At 39.4% G+C, this 18,105-nt stretch overlaps 1 protein-coding gene across 2 annotated transcripts; it reads right to left on the bottom strand.

Moving 5' to 3' along the window:
- Window positions 1-6,812: 6,812 nt before the first annotated feature.
- Window positions 6,813-17,728, bottom strand: LOC146469682 (uncharacterized). Of its 2 annotated transcripts, none has more exons than XM_085122959.1 (4): window positions 17,498-17,728; window positions 9,469-10,693; window positions 8,081-8,137; window positions 6,813-7,826 (listed from the first exon to the last, which is right to left on the bottom strand). In XM_085122959.1, exons 2-4 carry the CDS (start codon window positions 10,612-10,614, stop codon window positions 7,356-7,358), a joined length of 1,674 nt encoding a protein of 557 aa, XP_084979085.1. In that variant the 5' UTR covers window positions 10,615-10,693; window positions 17,498-17,728; the 3' UTR covers window positions 6,813-7,355. The 2 variants fall into 2 exon arrangements, with proteins under 2 accessions (XP_084979085.1, XP_084979086.1); XM_085122960.1 differs by lacking the exon at window positions 17,498-17,728 and adding an exon at window positions 15,921-16,057.
- Window positions 17,729-18,105: the final 377 nt, after the last annotated feature.

Genomic DNA, 18,105 nt, shown 5'->3' with positions numbered 1-18,105 from the left:
TTCTATTGGAAGAGCGATCGCTTGTGTTTAAGCTTTCCTCGTCGAGAGATTCAAAACTTTGTTCGTTCTCCACACTGTAGCTTGGACACTCACGCGACAATGCGCGATCGGGAAGCCAATATAAACAATAAATAATCGCCATGGATACAGATACCCACAAAGTCAGCTTGGTGGGCATGCGCGCGTTCAACAATGTTGAACACGATGACCAAACGAGTGCAACACTACTGTTCACACCTGAGAACAAAAGAAATGTTCGAAGATGTTGAAGACGATGTTTGACGGAAATCAAACTTCGTTCAACATCATCCAACATGGTGGCAAAACGAGTGCAACATGTTGGATTCAACAATGTTGGACGATGTTAATATGCGGCATCCGTTTGGCCGGCCTTTAGACGTTTCTCAGAGGGCACGCATATGCGCGAAATTGGTCTGCTGTCGACCAACCCAGCAAGATCCTTCAAGTCTGCTTCCTAGATTTCAGTAAAGTGTTTGACCACATTGCCCACACCATACTGACCTCCAAGCTCGTTCACCTCAGTGTACGTGGTTTCTTAATACGCAGTTTTCTCAGTGATCGTCGCCAAGCTATTAAAGCGCGTAACCTTGGCATCTCCGAATGGCTGTCCGTTCATGCAGGCATCCCATAGGGTACAAAGTGCCCTTTTCTATTCCTTATTGTGATTAATGATCTGGCATTACAATCCCCACTGCACTCCAGCCATTAGAAGTACGTTGATGACCCGACTAGCAATCTCAGAGGTTGTCACCCTCGGTAGCACATCTTCCTTACAAAGCGACCTGGAATAAAAAATCTCGATAGCATCTCACAGTGGGCGCCACATAACCCTAAGAAATGCAAGGAGATGGTGATTTGTCAACTCAGAGCCAAACCGGACTTCCAACCACTGCTTACCAACAACCTTCCCCTAGATCACTTGTCATCTCATAAAGTTGTCGGAATCATGTTGTGCAACACCCTTAAGTGGAACGATAATATAAACGCAATTAGCCGCACTACAGCATCAAGGCGCCTTTATATTAAGGCTATTGTAACGCGCTGGGATCCCTTCTGTGATCTCGTTGCCGTCTACTTTACGCAAGTGCGTTCTGTCTCGGAGTACTGCTGCTTACTTGGGCAACAAGCCTCCCAGTCTATCTCAGGGACAATATTGAGAGGGTCAAGAAAAGAGCTTTGCGTATTCTTTTCCCAGAAACGTACTATAGTAATGCTCTCTTACTCTGTAACATCACTCGTCTCGATAATAGAAGAGGCGAATTATTATGCCTCAGCGTGTGGTCATCATGGCTTGGCTTCGCGAACGAAGATTTATCAGGTTTACCCACGTTGTTGTCGTCTGCAGGCACGCTCGTGGCTGACCAGACCGATGCGGGAGAGACAGGGCCGTGAGCAGTGTCTGCAGGGAAAAGTAATGTCTGGTGTGGTGGTGGAGGCGGCGCGGGCCTTCCTCCTCGCAAGTGGAGTTCAGCTCAGAGGAGTTCAGTTCGCAAATGGAGTTCAGTTCAGCGTGTGGTACAACATCAGAAACCACCCAGAATAGAGCTCAACTTACGCAGCAACAACAACTTTGCCCTCCCCCAGCTTTTTTCCGGCTATGTTGTATCAACCCTCACATTAAGCAATAAGTAGTTTCCATTTTTCAAAAATGTTAATTTTGATGATTTTGAAATTTAATTTGTAAATAGGTTAGACTAAATTGTAATTTCATTTCAAAGGATTGTAATCTCAGTCCCTCGCCAGTAGCTTTTACGTCAGAAACTGTAACTTGTTCAATATCACTTGAAAACACAATGTAATTCACCTCCGATTGCCAGTTATGTAGCTGTAAAAAGTAACAAAAGGTAACACCAATATTTTAAAAGAATTATGGAAGGATGTAAAATATAAAAACCGTAGTACTCAATGAAAACTCTAAAACTCGCAAATTACACAGTCCCGGTACGTAAGGGTAAAATTAACAAAAGCCATGGCCACAAATTAGGCTCTTGTACTTAATTTTAGGGGTTCTTTTCAAAGCTTAAGACAAGCATTCCTGTCACGTTAATATGTGGGAGTACCATTGACGTCTGAGTTATTTTGTGATGGTGATGAAGGCTCTAAATTTAGTAATTAAAGAAATCCTCCATAAAACACTTTACCCACTATAAATAAAAGAATCATCGTCGGTCGAATGACCAAAACAAAAGATGGCAAACATTTGAATTCACTAAGTCTATCAACCCAATTTTACTGTTGGAACTCGCGCGTAGAAACGAAATCCGAACAAATTTCGCCAAAGGACAGCAGCGCCAAATCCAAGTAGATAAACTGCCTTGAAGGGCCAAGATTTCATAGGATCGAAAATACAAATGAACGCATGACCTTCTATATCTCTAATATTGACCAAAGAGCAATTTCTTTTGCAAAATTTACAACTTTGATGCCTCGACATCCCTGAATATCTTTTCTCGATATTCTGTATCTCATTATCCCTCCCGCCTAGTAACCAGTATCTTTTTATTTTGGCCTGAAAATCCCGTAATACTGTCCCTATAAACCCCTAAGGGGGCTTCTTTTATGTTTTGCGAACAAAAAACTGAATATTTTCTTAGTTATATCAATTTTACACATTTGCTCACAGCGCAACCACTTTAGTAAGACTTTATTCATAGTAGTCTCCCACCCAGTCGTTTTTAGGGGACTCGGATTACATCCTCCCCAAAAAATACGAGTCCCCTTAAAACGACTGCGTGGGAGGCTCTATTCTTAGCGAGTATAATGTTTTATGGTGGATTTCTTTAATAACTAAATTTAGAGCCTTCTTAAGTACTCCCATATATAAAAGTGACGGAATACTCGTCTGAAGTTGTGAAAGAAATCCTAAAAGCTCAAGAGCCTAATATTGTGGCTGTGGTTCTTGGTTATAAGTTTACCCTCAAAAGGTACCCAAAAATACCGATCGGATTCGTCCAAATGTTTTGACTAGTCTAAGATTTAATAACATGACTTATGTTATGAGATTTAAAGGGGAAGTATCATGGGGTTTTAAATAGCTTTTGTTAAAAATGATGAAATAAGACCTTCAATCAGCTGCAAAATAATTCTAGAATGACGAGAGGAAAGAAATCAACTCAATTCTTGAAAGAAACAACTTGTGATCTTTTCTAGCGCATTTTGGAAACAAAAAATGCGAGAACTTGAAAAACATTAGCCTAATATTTTTCAAGTTTCGATCGAAACTGGCCTACCCTGTCTCTGGCCAGAGGCACTAATCCACAGTTTTATTGTACTGGGGTGATAATTTTCTTGACAATTATTTTTTTGTTTCTGCTAACAGTCAAACATTTTTGGGTTTGAAATGACAGCAAATTTTCGTGATACTTCCCCTTTAATAACATGACTCTGGGTGCAACTGAACAGATCACTGAACTCCGCGAAAGATACCCACCCCCGGGGTTACTGCATTTTTATGTCTTTGCGATCCCTTTATCCCTTTGCGATCTTGATTATATACCAGAATAAAAAAAATTCACCCTCCGTATTAGTCAACATTCACACGTCTGGCGTTTCACGGCCGGGGGGAAGGGAACTCCCATACAAAAGTAAAGGGGGTGATCGTCAAAAATTTTGGAAAAAAACCTAAAAGTTAACAGAATTCTCTTTTTGTGGGATTGGTCTGAACAATCAATAAGAGGTACCAAATCAGTTGACTGACATTAACAGTTCTTCTCATATTTTTCGGTTCAATACCCTAAAAGGTACCACCATACCTCTGACGGAACTCATTCTAGATTTTAGCAGCCTAAGGATGTACCAAACCACGAATTTTAACCCCTATACGCCCCCGTTCACACCTATTGTGAGAGAGCGCGAGATCAAACCATTTGTGGAACATTTTTTACTTTCCACTCTAGCAGGGGATGAAAACCAAAGCACAGACAAAGCATTTTGCAAGACCACAGCGACAAACCGATGAGTGGTGCTGGATCTCTTGTAGACTTGGATCAGGAAATTATTTCAAATGCAAAATATAGACGACAGAGGTGGCGAAAAACAATGGCTAAAACAACTGAATACATAACAAATTAGTCCAAATTTTATATTATAAATATGTAATATATTTTAACAAAAATATTAAATAATTAATGTATATTATAACAAAGTTGTTATAACACATCTGACATATTTCTAGCCATTTTTTTTTTTCGCCACCTCTGCCGTTAGGATCAGTCTCCCGTCTATATTTTGCATATTTATTAAATGTCGAGATCATGCGAGCTCCGATTCGTGTACATCGCTCATTGCAAATAACTATAAGTAGTTCAGCTACTCATGTGGCTTACGATGTGGTTTAAACAAATCGTCTATGTAAATTAGTGCAAAATATTTAAATATAAATATTTATCTATTTAAATATAAATAATGAGAACTCTTTATTAACATACTTCAAGCAAATTGCTATTCAGGAGTTAAAAGTAGAAAAAAAGAACTATTAAAAAACTGTTTACAATTTATTTCGATGAAAAAGAGACAACTTTCAAGCCGATTTTTTTTTTTTTGATAAAGTTACTATGCTATTCTTATTAAAAAAAATTAATCATATATACAAAGTTAAAAATCTTAAAAAAAAGGGAATAAGAACCAACATCAAATTGAAGGCTACCAAGAAAAATAAGAAAAACTGAGAAATAAAATTATGTTCTCAATGTTTTTAACAAATGTTTGCATGTCCTTTCTCGATGTCAAAGTCAATGTCCGTCAATTCTGGATGGATCCACCTTGTAATAATAATAATAATAATAATAATAATAATAATAATAATAATAATAATAATAATAATAATAGTAATAATAATAATAATAATAATAATAATAATAATAATAATAATAATAATAATAATAATATTTATCCAGGGAGCCCACTCGCCTTGGTGCTTTTCAGTGGGGGCCCTGCAAATTACCTAAAAAATGATTTCACAAAATCAAACGAATTTAAAAATAGCTAAACAATCATTAGGTTGCACGTGGTGGCACGGACATTCGTCCCTTTTAGAGACCACCTTTACTTCTTTCCCGGATTTGAAATTGTTTAGTTTTGGGGGTTATTTCTACGGTAAACGTTTCCAGGTCAGCTGGCGCTCTTACTTATCAGGGAAGCGCAATCAGTAGTTTCGATCATAAACTCGAGCCATTCAAAACGTATCATGGACCTTATTCGGTTCCTTATTCATATTTTCATGAAGTAGAATTTCTTGATTTCTCGGTTATCAGAGCTCGTCATGTCCCTGGAGTCTCTAGCATTCTTTCTTTCTTTCTTTCTTTCTTTCTTTCTTTCTTCCTTTTAATTTATGCATCGAAAGACATATTGACATGTAAACACTTTAAGGCTAAGTAATAAGGGCAACATTTTCTTGCAACTTGTCGCGCAACAAATGCTGCGATGCAAGTTGCGATTGCTTGTTCCCCTTTTCCTTATTTGCCGAATGGGGTGGGGGAGGGGGAATAAGCGTTAAGTTCTTGAATTTATGTGCGTATGCTAAAAGTGGAGATTTGAACCCATACTTTAGGTTGCTAAGTGGTCAGGCAATACGTGAAGGTATTCGGATAGATGGTTACCTAGTCATCAATCAAGTCAGTCCGTTTTCTATTCATTGGACCGCAGGTAGACAACCAGTCAAACACTTAGCCACTGGGTCAGTCAGTCTGCTTTTCACAGGAGAACCAAGCAGCTCCACTATGCACTGTCAAAAGGCCTGTTTCTAAACAGTCTTCCCATTAGCCACTTTAAGAATTGGTTCATGCTTAGCGTGCATATATCCAGCGCGGGAAGTTTGGAGAGAACGAGAGAAGCGTAAGATTTGCTCGAGGCGTAGCTGGGAGCAACTATAGCCTCTTGAGTGCTCTCCAAGCTTCCCAAGTACATCCGTAAGTCGATATACGCACAGCTAAAAGCATAAACCAATTCTTTTACAACATAGTGACAACAAAGTAGTGCGCGGAAAATTCTCTCAATGCGCTTTACAGAAAAACAAAGGTTCTTATTGGCTGGTTACAAACACGCCACAGTGGTATGGTCTGAACGAGAATGTTTCATCTGAAATTGTCAATGAAAATTTGTTTCTTTGAATTAGTTTTAAGTTAATGAAAATGTAGACAAACGAGTTTCCAAGCTCACGGAATATTTTTAAAAGTACTCGAACGTTCAAGTCAAAGCTAAAGGATTGAACTTAAAGTTTCGATTCATCGCGATGTTTACGTTGTGCAAGGTACAGTTGGAGAAAACGGAAAAAAATCGGGTAGTTCTTGACCATTTTTTTTTTTTCATTTTTGGGGAAACGTTGTAAAACTTAAGCGACGGAAATTCGGGATTGTCTGATTTGCACACGTCAAGTACGGACGCACGGCCGTGCGTATGTTGAGAAATGTACCATGATGACGCCAATAGGAATTAGATAAGGAGGCACGCGCGCTGTTATAATTAGGGACGGACCATTAGATTAAAACGGAGGGGGGGAGGGGTGAAAAATTTTCGGTGCATGACTTTTTTTGAAACCCACTTGTCTGTAGGAATTTTTTTCCCTCTGTGTGACTTTTGTTTTTAGGTACCAACGCTTGCAGGATTTTTTTTTAGACAAGTTTCCCTTGCAGGTTTTTTTTTGGGGGAATTGTCACCCCCTCTCCGGTTTTTTCTAATGGTCTGTCCCTTAGTTACGGTAGTTACGCAAACCCCATTAAGTAATAGCCACCAAGCCAGCTATATCTCAACACGCCAGCGAGCACTAAAGCAAACAACCAGGGAATTAGTTCCCCATGTAATCACTGGAATTTATTTGAATTCAGGAGCGTAAGGCTTTCAAATCGTCATATTGCCTCGCCGAGTTTTAGTTGAGGATCCCTTTAGGTAACAAAAACGATCTTTTCGTTATCATTTCATCTTAAGTCGTTGAAAATACGACATTTCGATAGTTCAGAAGTACATTTAAATGAGTTAATTTCAATTTGAATAAGAAACTATATTGACTCATTTCAAGTACAAAGATATAGTCTTGTAGTAAAATAACCAAGCAATGGGTATTGCACATATGGATTAAAATACAGGGTCTGGTTGTTCAAAAGCCGATTAAGGCTAATCCACGATTAAAAGTTACCTGACGTTTTCGTCTTGTTCGTTAAAATTGTTTCAAAAGCTGTTTTCAAGCTGATGGTACAGGAAAGTCTAAGTCAAAACTGCGGGACAAAAACCTTTTTTGATTAGTAATTAAATCCGAATCAAATGGATTCCGTTAACCCAGAAACTCTATGTGAACAAAACTTTGCAATGTCAGTTAACACGAAGAGCGTCCATGATTTCATTCAAGAAGAGTGCGTGCGACGAACGCGTTTATTTCTTTCGTTGTTATCTGACGTGACGTCTCTCCATCCAGGCTCACTACTGTGGCATACATTGCCCACATACGTCACGTCGACGTATTTTCCTCTCTCTTTTTGGATGACAAATCGCACTTTGACGTTACATTCTGGACGCTTGCATTCCGCGCCTCCTCTGAAGAACACTGCTGAGTGGATTTTGCGGGAGTTTTCTGATCTCACGTGATTATTTTTGAAGCGCAAACTGCACCATGGGTTGCTTTCTTTGACTTTGCTGAGAAAGATTCTGGTCCAGTCCCCACTCAGCAATCGGCCACCGCTTGGGAACGTGTTGATAGGAATTCTTTCCCAATCGTCTTTCGTCAGCTTGAATCTTGCTGTGGTCCCATCGATGTTCAAGCGAAAATATTTCTCTGGTTTTCCGTCTTCGTCGTCGTCAGATGAATCTGAATCATTCTGAAAATAAAAAATATAAATACAAATATAAATAATTTAAAAGGAGACAGTGAATTATAGTTTGCCAATAGATGAAAGACTTAAAAATTCATGACTATGACAAAATTTATGAATTTGATGGACCCGGTATAACAGCCCAAATTATAGTGATATACGGTACTGTAAACTATCTCAGTAGGGAACAGATGTCCGCGTATAGTGGAAAAACTAAACTGAAAAAAAAAAGAGAAAACTGATATTTTACAAGGACTTACCAGTCCATCGGCAACGTTTGGCCGACTTTGCTGCTGCAGCGAATAAGGGTTGCTAACCTGAATCAGAAAGAAACAAAAAAGAATTGCATTGCACTTTTCTTCTTCGTGTCATAATGAATTCCATCTGTGCAGCAGTAGTACCCAGTAAAAAGATTTGAATTGAATGAGACTGTAACTTGTATGAATATTGAATGATAGAATGATGATAATGTTAATAATACTTACTTAATAACAACTTTATTTAAGTGTCAAATTATTTAACCCTGTCCTGCTAATTGGGGACACCTTAAACAACTATAAATACCAACTGGCAGAGGGTCTTACCAGTTGCCTATTTATAAAGCGTGGCCGAGGATTTGAACAGGGAACTACCCCGAAACAAACCCGGCTATAGACTTGGGCACACCCCCACAGCCCTCCCTCTCGGATCTTTAGAGCAATTTTCAGTTGAGTGTAAAACCAAAACCAAAGTAATCATTCTGGGAAATCACAGTAAACGCAACTAAACAGCGCAATGAACCAATAAGAATACACGATTTATACGAAGCAAAAAAGTAACAAGCACCAAGCACAGGAAAACGCGTTATTAGCTTTGATTTTGGCTGTCTATTTTGTGGGTAGCCCAAACTCAAACTCAAGCAAATGCTAAACTGAAAACCACGTTATGAACAGGTAGATACCCATTAAATGTGGCACTGTCAAAGAGAATTTACTGTACTGTGCTCAAACCCTCTCAATTTTTGAACTTATATAAGAAATATGAGAACCTTTTCTCTGACATGAAATTGCACTTAGCGAAGAACTTGGGAAGAACTTGAAAAACTTCGCCAATTTTTTCAAGTTGATATGCATTGCCATCCTAGCCATCTGCGGTCAAGGATATTTAATACTAGTTTCTGTGCAGTAGTAGGGCAATTAGAAACAAAACCCAACCATTGCTTTAACATTTGTATCGATACAAATATGTTTTTGGCTATTCAAAGTGACACTAAAACTAGATGACATTGCTCTTTTAAGCGCTCTTGGGTCACAGACGGCAACCGGCAGTTGAAAGTTTCCCCTCTGACACATTCTAATGCCATCGCATGCATGTCAACTAACAACGGACATCAAGAAACAAGCCGACAAAGGGAGTTTTTTCAGTTATCTTCCGCTGTTGTGTTCGGTGGTTCAAGAACGGCAGTGCGCTAGTTTTCTCGTAGACCAATTTATATTCGCTATCTTCAAATTAGTTCGCTGTTGCGATCCACGTCAAAAATGAAAGCGTTAATCTTTTTCTCTATGAACAAATAAGAGGGATGCCTACTAAGGAATTTCCCAACCAGGCCACACTCTTTTTGCACGGCACTGGAAAACTGACGTTTGTGTAACAGTGAAAGAATCCTTACCTTCCATGGCACATGCGAGATACCCGAAGTGCTACTGTTCCAGCTCACGGGAACCATGATGACTGATGGCCTTTGGGCTTCCACACCAAAAACAGCAGAATAACATGATTCGTTTTGTGACGGTTGATTGCAACAGCAATGGCAGCTACTGGCGCTCCTAGGGGCATGTGGTCCAGCATTGTGATGCTGGTGGAACTGCTGAGCTTGGAGAGATTCGTGGGAGTTGTGTCCACTGTGGAAACGTATTTCTGGATGATAGGTAATGGCCTGGTAACGCACCTTTTCTCCCATTTGGGAAGTTGTCAATCCATCTTGGACAGCCAGGTGGTGCAGAGGGACCGTTGAGTTTGACATCACATTTAACGAAGCAACCATCTCGGTGCCGATTCGAGAAGATGAGCCATTCTGGGGGCCACAGTGGTAAGCTGACAACAGGCCGTATTGCTGGTAACCATCTGGAAATGTATACCGGTTAGTCGCCTGGAAGCCTGGCAATGATGTTTGAGAACTTTCTGCATAGGGGTGATGGCTTAGTCCGCTTGGTGACACTCTCTGGTGGAAATTAAACTGCTGTGGCATCTTTGTATTCCCTTGTTCTGCTGTCTTGCGTAAAGAATCACTGTCGTGGAAACTCGATTGATTTATGGGTGATCTCACCTCCGTCTCCGCTGGATATAAGTTCTCTTCAGTGACCATCTGTTGCAAGAGGTGTCCGTCACGATATTCTTCAGCAATTTGCACTTTCCCCTGAGTGCCATAATCAAACCTTGATTGCATTTCTTGATTGCTTTCATCTCTGGTTGATGGTTCATTTACGTGATTTTTTAACTGGTTAGAGGTAATTTCATCGTTGAAACCATTTTGATTAGGCAGTGTTCCTTGAATGTTGGTAATTTGAATGTTGAAAACATCTGATTGGCGACTTATCTCTTCAAGAGAAGGTAACTGATACTCGGACTCCTGTGCTAGATACACTGGTTTTTGACCAACCGCGTTGCATGGTGTATCTTTTTTCTCCTCCTTTACTGCAGGAAGCTCGCTAGTGAAGACCACTTGGTTGCTTGGCCCATTGTAAAGTGATTCGTCCAAAGGCTCTATCTTTACACAACCATTTGCCATGTCGTTTAACGAATACATCCTGGTCATCAACTTTGGTTCGTATGGCTGCTATGAGTCCGGATTGCTCTTATTTTCTACATACATGGAATGTTGGTCATGGACAATTCTGAAAAATACAATTTAGGATCACAAAACCGTCAATGACGTTCAGTTTAAAAGCCGGTGACGTTATAAGTATACTATTTATAGCGGCTACGTTAAACATAACTTGAATTAATAGCTGTCCAAAAGCTGGTTATAACTTGAAGGTTTTCCTTGAGAGTCTCTCTTTTTTACAATCTTAGCCTGTTTGTGTATAAAGGGTGAACACGTTTTCGTGAAGAGTTATCCTTGACAAGTTACATTTGCTCGTTTATACGACTGACAAGCTTCCTTAACACGTTTGGTTTTTGGTAAATGCAACACAGCCTTTTGCACACGAGACTTTTCTTGTCTTACCACAGACACTCTCATATTGCGGATCTTGTTGTGGCCTTCTAAACGTTTCGCCAATGTACATCATTTGGCAGAGGTGACGCGCATTGATGTAAACTACGCCGGCGCGGCAGCGGTGCAGTCTTGTCAGCTAGGTCTAACAAACCAGTTAGTAGAGGAGACCTTTGTCGTCCTTCCCTTCAGTGAAGTCACAAGCACGGCACCTGGGTGCACCTGGGTCTATAGCAGGGAATATTCCTGGTGGCTATTGGTCAAGATGAGGGCTTGACGAGAGAGTGCTAGTCGTAGGCCTTCAGACCTTTCCGCTCAATATCTCCTTTCGTTGTAGCGGTTTAACTAGAAACCCGCTATTAAGGCGGCGGATTCCGCGTTGCAAATCACTTCAGTCTTCTTGTTTACAAGTTCAGTGATATGAGAGTATCTGTGGTGAGGCCAGTCAAGTACGATAAAGAGAAAAGGCTACGTGATGAAAGCAACCTCCCAGGCCCTGGGAACGAGGTTGCCATGAAAGGCTGCTGATTTTTAAGTTTATAGCAATTGCACCTGGAGGCTTGTAAATTTACAGCAGTCGTGTGCGCAATCAACTTTCCAGCGCATCTGCGCCATAAGACTTGCATGGACGAGAACTTGATTTTCATCATGTTCATTAAACGAAATTACCGGAATTGGTTACTGACAAAGGGGTATTGTTTTGGAAAGGATTAATTTTGTAAGGCGTGAATTCCATTTTGTCCAATCGAGGTCCTCTGATTCTGTTATGCGATGAGATAATGTTAAAGGGGAAGTATCACGCGAATTTGATATCATTTCAAAACCCAGAATTGTTTGTCTGTCAACAGAAACAAAGAAATAACTGTCAAGTTTTGTAATAAATTATCACCCCCTGTGCATTAAAATTGTCGGTTAGTGCCTCTGGCCAGAGACAGAGTAAGTCGCAATGGATTGAAACTTGAAATATGTTAGGCTAATGTTTTTCAAGTTCTGGCATTTTTGTTTCCAAAATGCGCTAGAACAGATCACGAGTTTTTCCTTTCAAGAACTGAGCTGACTTCTTTCTTCTCGTTGTTCTAGAATTATTTTGTAGCTAAGTCAAGGTCTTATTTCACTTTTTTTAACAAAAGAGTTCAAAACCACATGACACTTCCCCTTTAACCTAGACTTCTTAATCAGTTATGTACTTTCCTTTGTGTGACTATGTAATTTCCGCTATTTTTGATACATATGTGAGTCCCTTGTAAGATGGTATTTGGTTAGAGTTGTGGTGATATCTTTGAGGTATCGCATTTATTAAAGTTACTATACGTTGGAGCCTAGTGCTGTCCACTCTCTGATTCACGCCGATTTCTACTGTACAATCAGATCTTAGTACTTCCCGCAGCCAGCGAGTTTTCGAGAAAGCCGTTGCAGGAATTAAAGAAATTGTCCAGACAGCCTAAAGACTCAAAACGTGTTATCACAAAAATAATGGTTGTTTGCAAAGGGGAAGGGAAAACGCAGTATCTGTCAGTGCCCAAGCAACAAAAATTACAGGTGGGACTTGCTGTAACCTTGCATAATAAACAGCCACATTTTTATTCTCAATGGAAGTTCACTCTACTGCTACATTACATTGAGTGTAATTCTTATTGCTAGAAGCAGAACTCAAAACTCAGGAACAATAAGATTTTTCTCCTCTGGGAGTTAACTGCCATTTTTATGCAAATTATATACACCCACCCACTCCCCCCCCCCCCCCCCCCATTGCGTTTGTCTTGTCCACAACATGGCGGCAATGCGGTGCCCTTGGTATTGAAAATAAAGGTACACTCGGAGTCCGAGCGAAATGTCATCAATAGATTTACGAATGGTTAGCTCTCGAAGACTTGGTTGTAGCAAATTCGAAAAAAATCTTCAAATTTTAAATGATAAGAACCAAAAACTATCTTATAACACTCAAATTAAGACAAATGAGTTTTAAAGTCGGATATAGTAGGTCATTTAGGCAGCTGACATTGATGTTCATACGACATATCCTCTTTATGTTGATTAGGAACAAATCTTGACGCTCTTCTTTGTACATTCTCTAGTGTATGAATGTCCTTGGCGAGCTAAGTGTTGAAAAGTTTCGCTCACCGACGCCAAGAGTCAGAAAACTCACCGAAACGAATCCAGCACTCGATACAGTCACGTAACTTTTATTGAAAGGCAGAAACTGCATAGCTTCTGGAAACTTCTGGAAACCTAGCTACACAGTTCATGAATGCTTAAATAGGCTCTAAGCAGTCTCTAAAAACTTTATGTCAAACCTGCCAAACTGGACTGTTATAAACATTCATTTTTCATAAGGATAATTAAGCTATGGAATAATCTTCCAATATTTCAGGTAGCGGCCAATACCCCTATCATTTCTATTTTACACAGCAAATACTTTTTGTAAACTATGAGGGTCAATTAAATTTGTTGTTGTTGTTGTCCCTTTCAAGATGCCTTCTTTTTTAATTCTTATGTTTTATTTGTACATGTATATAGTCCTGTAATATCTGCATCTTGAATAAAGCATGTATGTATATAATTTAAGTATGTATTCAATTTATAAAAATTGTTGTCTTTATTGATTTTCTATAACACTGAATCCTGCGCTCAAAAACGAAGCTGTTATTTGAGAAATCTACGCCGTCCAAGAAAAGCAAAAAACTGTAACAGTTGACACTGAAGCGCGGCAAAGGCGCAGAGGCAAAATACAAAACTACAGAGTAACCTTTAACATAAATGACACACGTGTGCATGAGGACGTAAATTGTGATCTTCAGTGTGACTTTGGCGGTCATTTGGGGATGACTTTAAAGCCTGGTTTTCACTAGCGAGCCAAGCACAAGCCAAGCACAAGTACAAGAGCTTAATGTTGATTAAAAACGAACGCGACGCAAGCACAAACTGAAGCACAACATAAGAAAAGGAAAAATTTTGATCCTTGTGCTTATGCTGACGTCGAGGCCGTTTTCACGGTGAAATAAGCATTTTTGCGCTTGTGCTTACGTCGCTTAAATGATGTATGGTATAAATTTTGCGTTTTAGTCATCCAAAATGTTCTTTAGTTTTCACAAGACAATGACAAAAATAATCACGCAAATTTAAAAGGCTCACGGAGTGTAGTTGGCAAACAATTGCTCGGTAATAGATTTACTTCGAATTCTCCCAACGTGCGGCGGACACGTAGCGTATTTTTTTTTTTTTCAAATTAATTGTTCTTACATGTTGAAGACTTTTTTGCTGGGTTTTGAGCATGTACCCTCCCTTTGACCGCCAAGATTCAGGGTCATGTTTAGAGTGGGGTAGGGGGGCCGTTTTGGAATATGAAGGATATTTATAGATGATCGCTACGTCTCTAGTTATCGATGACATTCATTGACGTCTTGAATCAAGGATCACTGAATCCTACGCTACCTCTGACGTCTCTTCACGACTCTACTATTACTAATTTTGTAATGAACGGGCGAAACAATAAGTGCTAAATCTCCAACCTGCCTGATCACTTTATGAATCTTGATCAGATTGAGGACAGCAAATCGTTTCCTCTTCTATCGCGGCATCTTTCACCATTACACTCCTGACACCCTTCACTGAGAAGGACAAGTTTATACTATGCTAACTTCGCATGTTAGTTGCCTGATCGAACTGTCATTTAAAACTCCAGAACAAAACAAATCATATTCTAGTGACATATTCTAATGTGAGGGTGATTGGCATAAAACCAGATTTTCTTATCGGAAAGTTGACACGATCGAAATTCATGCGATGTTTAAATATTAGGCCTCGGAAAAAAAGATGTCTGTTTCTTTGTGCGCTAAATTCGTCAATCCAACTTACTGAACATAAAAGATTGTTGTTGCCATTTAATGATGTAGACTTTTCTGTGTGGAAAAAAAATGTGATTTTGTTAAGATATCTGTTCATTGCTTTTGGAAAATCAATATCGCACCAATTTACATCTATCATTGTTCTTGTTGTGTTGTGATCTGTTTGTTTTTGACAATTAATTCCATTTAGACACACGCAAAAACCAAATACAATCGTTGTTGTTTGCTATAAGCATGGCCATTCATGATGCTAAAACCTTTTTGCAAATAGTTTCTCTTGCTCTCTGGGAATTTAGGGGGCCCAGTTTTAACGCATACAGGGTTCTGTCACAATACAAGAGCGACAGAAATAATTTTGTTAATGATTTCAACACTTTTGCAATAGCAACAGTTGAAAAGTTTGTGTTCAAACGGCGTGCAACCACTTTATGCGGGGGTAACTATGTGCGACTTTCCTTTGTTTTTCGTTTGTACCCACGCATTTCTCAGATACGTAAATAAAGGTCGCAAAGGACAAGTGCCCTCGCACAGGATTTAACTGAAAACATGCGATTGATTAAACACACTTATTATATTTATCATATACTCTTCTATGTATTATTTCTCTTTTCAACAGTAATGAGTCACCACAGGAATAATTAAACCCGGGTAATTAAAATACAAACAAGCACGGGTGAATACGCGAGGAATATGTTGTTCGGATAAGTTCACTGTGCAAATGCAGCGGATTACCGATTTATCCCATAGGAATGAGTTTTGGATGAGGTTTTCACACCGCTGAATTATTTGCCGTACAAACAATATATTACAAACTCTAAAAAGCTTTAGTTACTCAAACATGTCGTCACCAATAAAGAGTGTAAACAGGTCATCGCTTCTGCGAAATGTTCGCGAAAGTTTTGCGGATTCGGATTTAAGCAAAAGCATTCAAAGGATTAAAGGCAATAGTTTAGTAGACTAACATACCCTATTCATCCCCCGTCAAACTCTAATCCATTCAAACAATGAACTGGAGATTATAACCGCACGACACAAAAGCAATAAAAACTAACTACAGTATACCTTGAATCAGCAAGTATATGAGCAATGCATGGTAGCAGAACCTCACAGCAGGGACGACACAAAGCGAGAAGACGAAGTTGTTTTAAAGTAACTAAAGCTAAAAGCTATCATATGTTCGCTGTAAAGGCATAGTAAAATGTCAATTGAGATGTTATATTAAAACATATGTAAATTACACTAGTTGAAAGTGTGTAGGATCGGATCACGCAACGACATAGAAGCCAAAAAATAAGAGGAAAATTTACATTTTTTTACCATTAAATTGAACCAAACACAACAGAGATGGCTATCAAGTGACAGCTATACGCGCACATTTCAGACAGACTGCGCAAATTCGTATGAAACTTTCAAAACATGATGGACAGTGCCAGAGGGCATTCTTAGCTCTCTTTTCTGTTGTCATGAAGGACAAGATAAACCCACCGATGTGTTACCGTATTTTCAGCTCTGATGCTGTGAATATTACCAGAAGAATAGAGACGAACGCTGGTGAAGTTGTTTTGAAGGAAAACGTTGTCGGATAAACTGGGAGCCCACTGACATTCTTTAACTTCTCCTGAGTTGTCATGGGCTACACTAACGTTACCACATTTGTTTGACGTTTTGTAAAAAAACACATCCGATAGAATATAACGAAAGAGATTATTATTCCAAGGAAATATGAAATGAATTACACGAGAAAAATCTTAGGCGGGCGTTATGAGCAACCCCTGTTAGGTTGTTTTTCTGCATAAATGGCGCCGGGCGTTTAATGTTAGTTCAACCGAAGAGGCTTTTGTTTTTCAATACAATTGTTCATCTTCGGGGCAGTAACTGAACATTAAGTAAAATCCAAATTATTGCACACTGGAGACTCTGTTAGTATCTTGATTAACATGGAATATGCGCTATCGATAAATACTGTACGCAAGGTTATTTGTTGAAGACAAAAATCACAAGAGGACCAACCCATATGGTTCTTTTATCACTTTGCACCCAGTCGACCCTGGTGCGTGACACATTAGCATGAATGACAAACGCTTCTTGTGTAATTACCTTGTTCTGCATGACAAAGCATTCATGTTAATAAACGTAAATGTTTTGAAATATTCCATTTCTATTGCCGAGTAGACGATGGTGAAGAAATTAAAATATCTTCGTTCTCCCAAAGCTAAATTTACGTTCGTTAAACGGCGTTTTCCCTAGGAATACGATTCCGCGCTTCATTCCGCTACTGCAAGCAATTCAAAAGGGCATGCCAAACTTCACACTTTTAACTCAATACGCGATCACCTCATTCATCTGAATCTGAGGAATTTTGCTTTAGCGTTGAACTTGAGAGACTGCAGCTGTAAAGGCCACATTTTTCAACAATCAAAGCTTTTGGTTTGTTTTGAGGGGTGTCCCAAACTCAGCTTGGTAATGATTTTTACCTACATATACAGTGTGAATTAAGATACACAATGGCACATCAGATATTATGAAAGCAACAATTACGGTTATTTAGAATATTTGCCACCTTTCTGATTGTATTCATCTCAACAGGAAATGTAACTTGATTTCTAAATAATTACTGTGTTCAGAAGTTAAATACTTACAAAGGTTGCTGTCGAAAGTCTGGGGCAAGGTCGGTCGAGGTTGACGTCTTAGTGCGTCGGTAATTACTGACTGTACGCTTGAATGGGAGTCTGGGACACGTCAATCAATTCAGGCTTTAAGTCCAGCCTCCTAAGCCTCCGTCATGTCAAGCAAAGCAGCCTTCGTTATTAATTCTTTCTCGCGGGGAAAGTAGATCAACTCGCCGTTACAGGTATATCTGTGAAGGTATGTATCTCAGCGTGTGTCAGGAAGGGCACTGCTCTAATGTAACTCTCGAGTAGTTCCAATAACTTGGTGGTCCACTATCTATATGAATGAATTCTTATTTATAGCTTATAATATTTACTTATAGCAATTGAGTGTGAGGGGGAGGATGGGGGCGGAAAGAAAAAAGAACCAGGTCCGGCATCACTCCATCGATTTTATCTATCTCAGTTTATATGACAAATTTATCACCTTTGTTTTTTTTTTGTTTTTTTGCTACACTATTTTTCTTTCCGCCTCAGCTCTCGTCGCGCGCTCCACGCTTGCGTCTCGCGCACGTCGCGCTCGGCTTAAGCTATCAAATTGAATATTCAATAAGCATTTTATCAATCTTATGCGACAA

This window comes from Pavona decussata, unplaced genomic scaffold (genome assembly GCF_977016875.1).
Source record: "Pavona decussata unplaced genomic scaffold, jaPavDecu1.1 SCAFFOLD_120, whole genome shotgun sequence".
In the NCBI taxonomy this organism is placed as follows: Eukaryota; Metazoa; Cnidaria; class Anthozoa; order Scleractinia; family Agariciidae; genus Pavona; species Pavona decussata.
Note: the sequence above shows the minus strand (reverse complement) of the source record. Positions and strands in the feature narration are given on the sequence as shown.

Bases quoted from the DNA above. Each gene is read 5' to 3' on its own strand.
- LOC146469682 (XM_085122959.1), bottom strand. From the start codon at position 10,614: ATGACCAGGATGTATTCGTTAAACGACATGGCAAATGGTTGTGTAAAG. The intron at 8,138-9,468 runs GTAAGGATTCTT...TTTCTGATTCAG, and splicing joins TCTCGCATGTGCCATGGAAG to GTTAGCAACCCTTATTCGCT. The intron at 7,827-8,080 runs GTAAGTCCTTGT...TTTTATTTTCAG, and splicing joins CAAACGTTGCCGATGGACTG to AATGATTCAGATTCATCTGA.